The 13,321-nt window shown below is 47.8% G+C and overlaps 1 protein-coding gene across 1 annotated transcript in view; it reads right to left on the bottom strand.

Annotated features, from left to right (window-relative positions):
• Window positions 1-10,163, bottom strand: part of LOC310791189 (transducin-like enhancer protein 3-B) — a 39,687-nt gene extending 29,524 nt beyond the window's left edge. Inside the window, exons 1-5 of the mRNA XM_083652874.1 lie at window positions 9,754-10,163; window positions 8,916-9,157; window positions 8,148-8,248; window positions 7,762-7,825; window positions 5,717-5,761 (exon numbers count right to left, since the gene is read on the bottom strand). Coding sequence (XP_083509000.1) covers window positions 5,717-5,761; window positions 7,762-7,825; window positions 8,148-8,248; window positions 8,916-8,939 — 234 coding nt within the window. The 5' untranslated portion in view covers window positions 8,940-9,157; window positions 9,754-10,163. The remainder of the gene's footprint in view (window positions 1-5,716; window positions 5,762-7,761; window positions 7,826-8,147; window positions 8,249-8,915; window positions 9,158-9,753) is intronic.
• Between the last annotated feature and the right edge of the window lie 3,158 nt (window positions 10,164-13,321).

Here is a 13,321-nt window from a genome sequence, read left to right as displayed (position 1 = left end):
AAGGACAGAGGCACTGGTGATGATGCCAACTGTTTTCTCTTTATGTGTCATTAACTCACTGGGATATTCTAACTCCAGAACATCGTGTCAATAAATCTGCGTTTTTTTTTTGTCGGCCAGCGTTTTCCAGTAGGAGGAGAGTTTGTCTCGGGAGAGAGAGACCAAATCAAAACACGAGTCAGGATGTGAAGATTGAAACTAAGGTTACAACAACAGAGACAAACAGGGAGCGAGTCAAAACAGAGGTACTACACACACACACACACACACACACACACACACAGCGGGGCACGATGCTGAGGCAGCCTAATGAGCTGCGCTAATTAAAATCACTTATTGACAGCGAGCGAGGGTGATTATCTCCGCCCTGCACCCTTTGCCATCATAAGAGACGCTGTCAAAACAAATCACCCCCGTGGCAGACACAGACACACACACACATGCACACACACACACGCACGCGCACACACACAGTCTCACGCACACACACATACATGCACGCGCACACACAGTCTCACACACACACGCGCGCGCGCGCACACACACACAAGCACCCTCGCTAGCATCCACTCAGCTCATCAGGCCAGGCAGGGGATGCTGTGTGTCTATTAGACCTTGAAGTACTCTGCGTGTGCGTGAGTGTGTGTGCGTGTGCATGTGTGCATGTGTGTGTGAGTGTGTGTGTTAACGAGTGTTACACTGCGAGGGATATGAGTCGTGGCTGCGACTAACGATTTTCATTGTCGATTAATCCGTCGAATATTTTCACGATTGAATCGATACGTCGTCTGGGCTTGTTTTGCCCACAAGCCAAAGATATTCAGTTTACTGTCAAAGAGAACCAGAAACTATTCCCATTTAAGAAGCTGGTATACGAGAACGTTGACTTTTCTTCAAAAATTACTCCAAGCGAATAATGGATTATCAAAAATATTTCACGTGGATTAACTTAATAGTTGATGACTAATCGTTTCATTGTGACAGCTCTGGATGTGAGTATCTAATATGTGTATTTGTGTGTGTGTGTGTGCATGTGTGTGCATGTGTGTGTGTGCACGCTGTAGCTCTCCAGAGGCAGCGACACACAAAGTGAGTTGACCATGTTTTCTCCACGACGCAATAAATCTCCAACACAGGGGAAGTAATATGGCTGCCTGCATCCAATAACGCAGGCCTCCCCCTCCCCCTCCCTCCCCCTCCCTCCCCTCCCTCCCGTCCAATAACGGGCCTGTCTGTTTACCTCTCGCTGATGTCATCACAAACACTCGCTCACCAGGGAGGGGAGGCGGGGGAGGCGGGGAGGGGGAGGGGATGATGCATTATTCACAGGCTCGACTCCATCGGGCTTATTGATAAACAAAGGAGATGCGCGGAGGAGAAGACCAGTCGATTAGCCCGTTTGCCCCCCCAGGCCCCTCCCCCTCCCTTCCTGTCTCCTCCTCTCTCTTTCTTTTCCTTGTACTGTCCACTCCCTCCCCCCCTCCCCCCCCCCCCCCCCCCCCCCCCGCAGCACCCACCCCCCGCCCCCACCCCTTCAACCTCCCCTGTTAGTGATAAGTGCACGACAAGAAGCGTTCAAAAACAGGGGGGGGGTGTGAGAGGCGGTGAGCTCCTTGATAAACAAAAACGTGCCTAGTTAGCGCACACACACACACTCAGCATCCGTACACACACACTCGGCATCCATACACACACACACACACACAGCATCCGTACACACACACACTCAGTCTCCCCATACACACACACACACACAGTATCCGTACACACACACACTCAGCATACATACACACACACACTCAGCATCCGTACACACACACAGTATCCGTACACACACACACACACCCCGCCCCGCGTCTACGCCTGATGAATTGTGCAGCACGCGGCTCTTCCCGACTGGGCCACCCTCCTGCCGATGCCATTAACCTTCTGGATCTGAGGGGCCATGAAGCCTCCGCCCCTCTCTGCCCCTCCTCCTCCTCCTCCTCCTCCTCCTCCTCCCTCCTCCATTCCTCATACATCATATCACACAGCTAATGACACCAGGGCCATCATTCACAGCACGCTGTCGGAGGAGGCGGGGGGAGGGAGGAGGGAGGAGGGGGCGGGGCGGGGGGAGGGAGGAGGGGACGGGGGTGGGGCGGGGGGGAGGAGGGCGAGGGGGCGGGGCGGGGGAGAGAGGAGGAGGGGCGGGGGGAGGCGATGAAGAGACATCATGACACAGGGGGAGGAGGAGGCGCAGAAGAATTGAAGAGGCAAAGGTGTCTGATGGAAATATAGGAAGACAGAAGACAGTTTATGGAAATCTAAGAGTAGGAAGATAAAAGAGGAGGTTCTAAAAAGCATCCGGAGCCAACCCCTCCCCCTTAAGTCAATAGAATAAAAGATGTTATGATTATGTTCACACAAAATAAAATGTGGCTTTTTACATCTGGCTCTGGTGAGATCTTTAGCTGATCAGAGTTGTTTTTACAGTGTAAACAGAGATAGCTACAGGATAGCTTCCTACAGAGGCCCAGAGACAGAGTCAGCTACAGGATAGCTTCCTACAGACACCCAGAGACTGAGAGATAGCTACAGGATAGCTTCCTACAGAGGCCCAGAGACTGAGAGATAGCTACAGGATAGCTTCCTACAGACGCCCAGAGACTGAGAGTTAGCTACAGGATAGCTTCCTACAGAGGCCCAGAGACTGAGAGATAGCTACAGGATAGCTTCCTACAGACGCCCAGAGACTGAGAGTTAGCTACAGGATAGCTTCCTACAGAGGCCCAGAGACTGAGAGATAGCTACAGGATAGCTACAGGATAGCTTCCTACAGAGGCCCAGAGACTGAGAGTCAGCTACAGGATAGCTACAGGATAGCTTCCTACAGAGGCCCAGAGACTGAGAGATAGCTGCAGGATAGCATCCTACAGAGGCCCAGAGACTGAGAGATAGCTACAGGATAGCTTCCTACAGACGCCCAGAGACTGAGAGATAGCTACAGGATAGCTACAGGATAGCTTCCTACAGAGGCCCAGAGACTGAAGGATAGCTACAGGATAGCTACAGGATAGCTTCCTACAGACGCCCAGAGACTGAGAGTCAGCTACAGGATAGCTACAGGATAGCTTCCTACAGACGCCCAGAGACTGAGAGATAGCTACAGGATAGCTACAGGATAGCTTCCTACAGACGCCCAGAGACTGAGAGTCAGCTACAGGATAGCTACAGGATAGCTTCCTACAGAGGCTCAGAGACTGAGAGTCAGCTACAGGATAGCTTCCTACAGAGGCCCAGAGACTGAGAGTCAGCTACAGGATAGCTACAGGATAGCTTCCTACAGAGGCTCAGAGACAGAGAGTCAGCTACAGGATAGCTTCCTACAGAGGCTCAGAGACTGAGAGTCAGCTACAGGATAGCTTCCTACAGAGGCTCAGAGACAGAGAGTCAGCTACAGGATAGCTTCCTACAGAGGCTCAGAGACTGAGAGTCAGCTACAGGATAGCTTCCTACAGAGGCTCAGAGACTGAGAGTCAGCTACAGGATAGCTTCCTACACAGGCTCAGAGACAGAGAGTCAGCTACAGGATAGCTTCCTACAGAGGCTCAGAGACTGAGAGTCAGCTACAGGATAGCTTCCTACAGAGGCTCAGAGACAGAGAGTCAGCTACAGGATAGCTTCCTACAGAGGCTCAGAGACTGAGAGTCAGCTACAGGATAGCTTCCTACAGAGGCTCAGAGACTGAGAGTCAGCTACAGGATAGCTTCCTACAGAGGCTCAGAGACTGAGAGTCAGCTACAGGATAGCTACAGGATAGCTTCCTACAGAGGCCCAGAGACTGAGTCAGCTACAGGATAGCTACAGGATTCAAGTCAAGTCAAGTCAAGTTTATTTATATAGCCCTAATTCACAAGCATGTCTCAGAGGGCTTCACAGAAAGTATGTCTAGCTAATTCTAGCTAACACAACAGTAACAAGAATATACAGAATAAAGATAACATTTGAACAATTGATAATATAGAAAATATAGAAATGAAGAGAGAGCAGAGGAGAGAGCAGGAGAAGGGGGAAGAGCAGGGGGAATGTGAGAGAGTGATGGGGTGGGGAGGGAATGGGAGATGTTGGAGGGTATAGGAGGTGGGGAAGGAGCAAGAGGAGAGAGCAGGAGAGGGGAAGGGGGGGGGGTGTGGGGGAGAAGAGAGCAGGGGGAGGGAGGAGGTGGGGAGAGAATGAGAAATATAGACGCACATCTTGCAAACGGACATATGTCAATTTCTAAGCAACCAAACTATGCCTAATTTAATTGGCTGCAAGCCTTTAGTAGTGAGTCATTTTGCCAAATAAGCACATGTTCACATATAGAGCTTATGGGTGCCTTGCTTTAGGGAAGAGTGGGTGCCATGCTTTAAATAGTGGCGGAATATTGCCAGGATAGCTTCCTACAGAGGCTCAGAGACTGAGAGTCAGCTACAGGATAGCTACAGGATAGCCTGACTGGAGCTGGGAGGGATTCAGACAGTGTCTTGCTCAAGGACACATCAGCAGGGCGGATGGATTCTTGGCCTTTTGGTAGAATAACACTCTCCCCCCCAAAAAAACACCACACCGCTCTGCTGCCCAAACTCAGCACACACAGCAGGATCACACACACGCACGCACGCACGCACGCACGCACGCACGCACACACACACACACACACACACACACACACACACACACACACACACACACACACACACACACACACACACACACACACAGCAGGACCAAGCTCGAGTCGAAGCCAAGTTTCACGGGTTTACAGGAGCTACAAAAACAAAATAAGCACTTGCGCTGCAGCTCTATTGGTGCTCTAATGTGAAAACACAGCAGCATGTAGGGGCCAAGATGAAACCCAGCAGCATGTAGGGGCCAAGATGAAACCCAGCAGCATGTAGGGGCCAAGATGCTTTTAGCGTAACCGGTGCTCTCTCTCCTCCACTGCCTGCAGTCTTATTGAAACAGCTCATTGGCCAGTGTGGACGGAACTGCTGATATTTTAGTCCAAATTCATCCATTTCCCCCCAGTCAGGTCTGTCCACTAGTACAGTGTGATGATGCCCAGTGCTGGGTGGCAGCTGAACTAATGAGCTTTTAGCCTGGTTGGCACTGGACAGGCACAGGCAGACAGCAGGGTTCTGCTCTAGAGACGCACGCCCGCGCACACACACACACACACACAAACACAAACACACACACACTCGATAGTGCAGGCCTATGTGTGCACGTGCACACACACACAGGAGGACAAAGCACACAAAAACAAAAACACATCCTCTCAGACTGTCTGCCAAATCCTTCACTTTAATCTTATCAAACCATCCCCATCAGGCACTGTGCCCTTTGTGTTGTTTAGCCTGTCAGCATTTTCACTGCAGGAAGGCTGTGTGTGTGTGTGTGTGTGTGTGTGTGTGTGTGTGTATGTGTGTGTGTGTGTGTGTGTGTGTGTGTGTGTGTGTGTGTGTGTGTGTGTGTGTGTGTGTGTGTGTGTGTGTGTGTGTGTGTGTGTGTGTGCCTCCTAAAAGGCATTTCAGCATGAGGGTAGAAACTAAGGTCAGGTGTGTGTGTGTGTGTGTGTGTGTGTGTGTGTGTGTGTGTGTGTGTGTGTGTGTGTGTGTGTGTGTTCCACGGTTATTGGGGGTAAAAACATTGTTTTGGCTTTACACAGAGCATCCCTGACATGGCTACATACCTGTTTGTGCATCTCAATGTTGAGTCCGTAGGACATCTCGTAGTACTGTAAAATAGAGGTAAGGAGAAAAACATGATTTGAAATGTCACTGTACTGTATAAGGTATATATACATGTCACTGTACTGTATAAGGTATATATATATACATTAATGACATAAACAATCGTCTTTATTCCCCATTGCACATCTTCATTTAGGCGGTCTGCTGCATCAGAAACAAAGATCAAAGAGTAAACCGAAGCAAGATGATATCCACTCTCTCTCGCTTCTCTGCTTTTCTTTTGATCACTATGAGATGAGTGAACAGCAAATACACACACACACACGTTACCAATTCACACTTCCCTACTCTTAACAGCTCCACACAACTGGTTTTGTTTATTTATACGACGGAACCAAAGAGTTATAGTGCAGCGGGGATGTCAAGATGGTGGCCCCCCTGGTCGGACATCATTACCCGACCTGTAAAGCATGCAAATGATAAAAGGCAACCTGCCAATTTAGAAGCTGAAAGTTGGATAGCGGGCGCAGCGGCATATGGAGGAGGAGTGGAGGCCATGAAAACAGCCTGACATCACCCCCGAGAGGTTGACAACTTTATGCACTTGACCCTTTGTGGCCGGAGCAGACAGACTGTTGGCCACTGTTCCCCCAACTGACTTCTAACTTAACTGAGCACCGCTAATCTTTGAACGCCAACACTGTCCAAGGAAGATATGGCTTTCCACAAGCCAGGGACAAGGCGGCTAGCGCTACAATTAAAAACAACAACATTATCTAGACCGATTATAAAACCCAGCGGATAATATCTAACTATAAAACGGTGTCGTTTTGTCTGTCTCGTTTATGCGACGCACAGCTTTCCATTTATTATATCGCTATACTCCCACCACCTCCTGGTGCCTGGAAGAGAAAATAATATTTAACAAACGTACCGCTGGCGTTTGGTTCAAGTAAAAAAAAAAAAAAGATAAGCACGTGCGTGCATACACAAACTAAAGAGTGAGCTCTTAGTTACATCACTCGTCAGATAAGGATTTGACTTGGTTCACACACACACACACACACACACACACACACACACACACACACACACACACACACACACACTCCCCCCCCCCCCTAAGAAGCTTTGAGTTAGATTGATGTGGCAGTAAAACAGTGGAGCACAGAGGCACGGATTCCTTTGTCTCCATTTGATCAGCGGGGAGCTTTGAACTGAATGCAAGAGAGATGCTTTAATTCAAGTGTTGGTGGCGCCGTTTTACATTTAACCCTTTCACTGCCACTGCAGCACTTTGAGAGAAATCAAGCACCTGGGGTGGGGTGGGGTGGGGGGTGGGGGGGGGGGGGGGCAGTTTACATCAAAAGCTAATACCGTTGGCTAGCACAACAAATGCTAACGCATATTAGCGACAACAAAAGGAAATGTCACACACTCTGCACTTTTCAGAAAGTCGCTTATCTGCCAAGACACACAAACCCTCCCCGTCGACTCTACTAGACTGGGTGTGTCTGAAGTGTCTGAAGGGCCCTGAAGGGCTCACCTTGGGAGAGTTGTAAAAAAAAAAAATTGAGGAGGAGGAGGGGAAAAAATGGCGGAACGATCTGATTCATGCACAAAGCCGGCAGGCCAGTCATTAACCCCTAGTGGGTCATGGGGAAGGGTGGGTGTGTGAGTGGGGGGGGTCATAAAGAGGACCCTGGGGCCATGGGAGGAGAGGGGAGGGAGGGAGGGGGTGGGGGGGGGGCGTCACACCCCACAATCAGATGGTAGAACATTTGACCCCTGATGGGAGTTTCAACTCCCCCCCACGCCGTGCCCTTTCTTATCCAATCAAAATACAAACTCCCGCCCCCACACCCTGCCCTTTCTTATCCAATCAAAACACAGGGGTGAGTCAACAATACTGAGCAGCGACAAACGCTAACATGGCCTTAACACACCAGGGCTGCTGCACCGCCACCTGTGATTATTCACCTCTGGCTAAAAAGAAAAAAGGAAGGATATGACTTGAAATGAAATGGACGATTCCCCTTCTTACCATGACATAGTGACGCTGCATCTCGGTCTTCTCGTTGGCCAGTTTATCGTACTCCACTTTAAGACTTTAAGGGGCGAGAGGAGGGGGAAATGCAATTAGGCTTAATTAGTCATGATAAATTAATTCAGGAAAAAGGCATGATGTTACTAACATAATTATATTGAATCAATGTATTTATTAGGCTGGTGTCTATTAAAACAATGTCTTGGCTGGGCTCGGGTCTTTCACACACGGTTACAAGGACACAATTCGAAATGTATATTTTCATATATGCCACAACGACGACAACAAAACTTTGCAGAGTGATATCAATGTAGACCTACAAAAAGGCAGCTTCCTCTTCCTATTCTTTTCAGGAAGCCAGCCAGCGCTAGTTGCTTTATTACCTGTGGTACTGGGCCTGCAGGAACTGAAATTCGTCTTTGATCCTGTCGCACGACTCTGCTACGGTGAACTTAAAACCAGGCTGTCCTGGCTGGTGAGGTGCCTGCAAAATGCAAAGGAGGGGTGTCAACATATCAGTGATATACCCCACAGGTGTAAATGACGCAATCGCACCCTACAGGTCTCATCGGCACTAATCTCCCACTCTTAATCCTGTGTGAACTGGTTTGTTGTTTTTGTTGTTTTTTCTTCTTCTTCTTCTGGTGGTTTTGTCGGCGGCGCTTATTCCCCTGAGCCCTTCCTGCCTGGTTGGCGGGGAGAGGCGCTTTCACTCAACGGCGTGTGACTACATCCTTCCTCCAAGTCATGTTACCCAGGGAGAGGAGGATGAGGATGATGAGGATGAGGATGATGTGGGCAGAGGGGGGGGAAGTAACATACCCCGCTGTGGGATTTCTATGCCTGCTGTGCAAAAAGCACAATTAACCCACCGGTAGCACCGCAAGAAATGTACTAGTCAGTTTGCAGGAGACGATCCGCTCTCATAACTATTAGTTCTACCAAAATGCTCTGACCCTGTTGCCAACAAACACGGTTTCTTCCAGTTTCTCTGCTTGCCAGAGTGGAGCCCCTCAAGCAGCACCGTGCAGACCATAAATAGTAAGGTGGGGAGAGATCAGCAGCTCGCCTCTTACAAGCTAATTAGGCTACTTTGAAGGGCGGTTGCATTTGCATCAATTTACAAATAGTGACAAAAGAGAGCTACTTACCGGATGCCGGCCTTGTGGATACATGTCGAGTCCTTTACACTCGGGAATTCGGTGTGATTGCTCCTTCTCTCCCCCGTATAATCCCCAGTGAAGGTGCGGTAAAAAAGAATCACCGCCACCCCCTCCTCTGTGCACGCAGGATGGCGGCGGACAAAGCCCTGTTCTCGGCTTGCGAGGAGGCGCACACACACTCCGACCCCGATATCACCTCGTCCTTGTCGAGCCTATATTCCTTTTTGCACCTAAACAAACAAGAAAACGCGGCATAGTATGGGGCTGGTGGAGCTGAATGACTTGTGCAGCAGCAGCAGCAGCAAGCAGCGACTCGCAGGGAAATGAACTCGGGACCTGTGATGTTTTGAGATGAATTAAGCCTTTCTTTATTAACTTAGCGTGATGTAGCCTTGACCTGGCCGCGGTTCCCTCGAAACCATCAAACGGTATTTTATCGTCAAGGTAGCTTGAAATGTCTCTTTCTTGCCAGTAGTGTCGCCTGGATTTTCGCCACAATGAAACGAACAACAATGCCCTGGGGAAGAAGGCAACATTGTTGCAAACGCGTTTGAGACAATGTATCAAATAGATTCCAAAGTTGATACTTTTGATCGCGCCATCAGCGACGACGTGATGTTTTGTTTGTTTTTTTCGCGGAAAAGCTAATGAGATGTCTTCCGCAAATGGGGGGGGGACAGACACACGGGGGTTGTTTTGGTGGTCCGGAAGATCAGAAATACAACGAGCTGCTTGCTGCTGCTTTCGAAGTCGGCTGCCATAAAGCCACAGCAGCACCACCACCACCCGCCTTGTTAGCGGCTCTCTTCATGTCGCCCTTTTTTACCTTTGTCTCGAGCGATTCCTTCCCCCCTCTTTCTGCACAGGTAGTATTGAGTCTCCAGACAGAATCCTTCGCTATCCTCGACTTGTAACCGTCACCGCAGAACGATATGGGGAAATGCCCGTCTTTGCTTCTTGTTGCCCTGAGCGAGTCCTCTGAAACCCCGGTGCTCCTGCGGGGCGGAGAACGTCTCTCTCCGTCCGGGGCGGACGTCGGCGGCAACCCCTCGATTGGGACGGATTGTTGACCGCATACAACTTCAAAGAAAGCCGTTCTTTAGGTCCGAAGGTAGTACACCAATCTCCCAATAAGTCCCAACGATTAATTTCTCGCTGAAAAAAGGGTCAATTGTTGGAAATGTCGGCTCGTCGTTGTGAAATATACCGATAGCTTGCGTAGCCAGTTTCTCTGCCGCTCGCGCGCTCGCCGTACCACACACAGACTGTGCACTGACACGAGGACCCGTCTGCCGAGAGAGGGCCCCGCAAGAGCCAATCGGCGTCTCCGAAGGAGTTTAGCCGCGTGGGCCAATCGCAGTGCGGTGTCCCCCACGTGGGGTTGGCAAGACTCCGCCGATCCCATTGGACAGTGATATGTGACCTCACATGTTCGCCATTTTGGATCTGAGCTGACATTCAACAATGCATTCAACAACTTGTTCAAAACAAAGGTGATAATTCATATTTCCGTACATTGCAGGCGGTGCTTCAGCATTTCGGATTTTCAGTCGGCACATCGAGACCAGTTTCAGCTGCAGTGGCCTGGTGTGAACAACAAAGAATACGCCTATTGTAATACACCATTATAATCTACCTTGCTTACATCGTTGTTTTAAAGCATTAAGGCTATAGTTCTGCTCTGTGATATACCTTAATGATATGCTTATAGGAACAGCTATAAACCCAAACCTAAAGTCTATTGAATGTGACCTTGATGCTAAGTTTTGAAATAGAGAGGTCACACTAAGGACACTGCTCTCGTCGGTGTGAAAGAAAAGGAATAGCCTAAACACAGTCCTGTTATAAAGAACAGAAATATCATCGCACAGGACTCATTCAAGAACAGAGGTGAACCAAAACTGTGGACTGCTACATACATAATCTATATAGCAGGACGCCTTTTGAGTGATTTGAATTGATCGACCTATTTCTAACGAGACCTCAAGCGCATCTACAAGCCTTCATATCATTCAGCAGCACTAGGTAGGCTGCTACAACACGTCTGCGCCTGAGGATATCAGCCTATCACGTGTTGCTCACTATGCCCCGACCCCACGTGGGGGCCCTCCTTTCCTCCCTTCCACCCGCATTCCATCCAATGGCGTCGCAGCTGTCTCCCTCTCGGCCCTGCGATTGGCCCGGCGCTGGAAGAGCTGTCAGTCGGCATCCCGAGTTGTCAATTAAACCCACGTTGGGTACGGCGCTGACAAATGCCTGTGCTACTCTCCCTCCTGCCTGCGAATAGTGCCTGGAATGGCTGCTTAATTAGCTTCGAATGGCTTTTCCTTCCAGCTCAAACAATCTGTCACTACCATGTGGTAAAAAGAGCCTTGCATAAAACAAAAGCGAGGAGGAGAGGAGGGGGAAAAAAGGCAGTACGGGCTAAATATCAGTTTGATTCCCCCCCTCCTCCATGAATACATTTGCTGCTAAACAAAGCTTTTACCTCGCTCAAACATTGGCTCATTGCAGTCATCTGTTTCAGCCCTTATTTTCCCTGTAAAAAAATATATTTATTTATTTGTTTGTTTATGTGTCCATTAAGTCGCCCCCCCATTTATAAAGGATGGGCCTTTCGTCTCCCCCCCCTCATGTTACAGAAGTAGCCAGTAGCCTGGGTTTGGATAGCTTGGGCATGTGGCTTATTATGAGTTTATTCCTTAGAATTTCTAAGTTGTCAAGGTTTTTCTTTTATTATTATTATTATTATTATTATTATTATTATTATTATTTTACATTTCCTCAAGAAACTAATCAAAATTTTACTAGTCCTTTTTTAGACATTTTAAAGTAAATTGACTTGAAAATGTCTTTACAAGTGGGAACCTTCCACTGCAAAGGCAATGCATTTAATATGGACTGGAGGTCAGGAGAAACTCCACTGGGTAGGTTTCTTCACCTATAGGTGTACATTGTCTAAAGGCAGTTTTTCTTTTATTTGACATGTCATTAACTGGACTCCAATTCCATCCATAACTGAAGCACATATTCTGTGCTATGGTCATGTATGTTTTATGAATTGGTACATCATACACCTGTAAATCCTATGTGAGATGTATAGGAGAGCTTTGCTGGCAACAGGCAGAATAAAAACCATTCTAAATCATCTTCAAAAATGTATAACTGCAACCTATGTATCTTTGTGAGATATAATATAAAAATGTGGAACAAATTTGCCACGAACACATTTTAACCCGAGTGAACCCGATCAAATATTGGGAAATGGAATGTTATTATTTGGCCGTGCCTCTATCACAGATCCAGCAGCTATACGTGCCACGATGGACTAGCTCCTGCAGTTCAGCACTTTTATAGTTTCACTTCCTTCCTGACAAACACATCTATTTATATTTTATTTTATATTTTCTGTTTTATGGAAGTGACACTAAACAACTTGTTACAAAACATTCTACAAGGTTGATCAAACTGAATGAAATACTTTGTGCAGCTAGCTCGATCTCAGTCCACAAATCCACATCATTGCATTTCATATTCTATGTCATTATTTTGTAGCATTACAAAATGCGTTAAAAGTTAAGGATGTGCACCAAATGTTGCACATAGCTATAGCGTTCTACAAGCAGTTGCTGTTGCTTAGCAACAAATCGCATGGCATCAACTGGGATAAAAGCCCATTCACTGTGTAGTAAGTTACACGTGATTGTACCCACTGGTTGAAACAAACAGGCCTTCACAAAAACTGCTTCTTCACATGAAAGCGATCCTAATGGCTATTTACAACGTCCTAGTTTCAATGTAGCCCAAATCCACAATTTATTGCTTAATGTAATATATTCTCATAGATCTTTTAATAGTTTGAATATATAAACCGTGTGTGAATATGAAAAATATAGAGAATTTGGCACCTCTCAAAACCCGGTGATCCATAATATCCTAGTTCTCTCACTCGCAGTGATGTCACTGTTCTCTTGCCACCACCATATGACTCCCATGCATCATTGTTTACACCCACTGATTACAATTTATAAATGTGGCATTATCTTACCTGCCACGTCATCACAAACAACATTTTTATTTTGAAAATGAAGTACGTTTGGATAGCACCCTGAAGTGAAATACCGAAATGGAATACGCAGACAGGATGTGAATAACGTCTCAGGAAATGACGGATCAGGAGTTTATCTGCAGACTTCAGCGGTGTCAGTGATGTCGGTGGCGCACATCCTCCAAGGATTTTCAATATACCATCTGTGATGGTGTGTGGCTGCTATCGTCTTCACCTTGTGTGTGTGTGTGTGTGTGTGTGTGTGTGTGTGTGTGTGTGTGTGTGGTCCTAGAGACACTTATTGTAGCGAGAACTATAACAGTGGTTTTGAATACTTTGCCAGGTG

This window comes from Poromitra crassiceps (assembly GCF_964638095.1).
Source record: "Poromitra crassiceps genome assembly, chromosome: 16".
Taxonomy (NCBI): domain Eukaryota; kingdom Metazoa; phylum Chordata; class Actinopteri; order Beryciformes; family Melamphaidae; genus Poromitra; species Poromitra crassiceps.
Note: the sequence above shows the minus strand (reverse complement) of the source record. Positions and strands in the feature narration are given on the sequence as shown.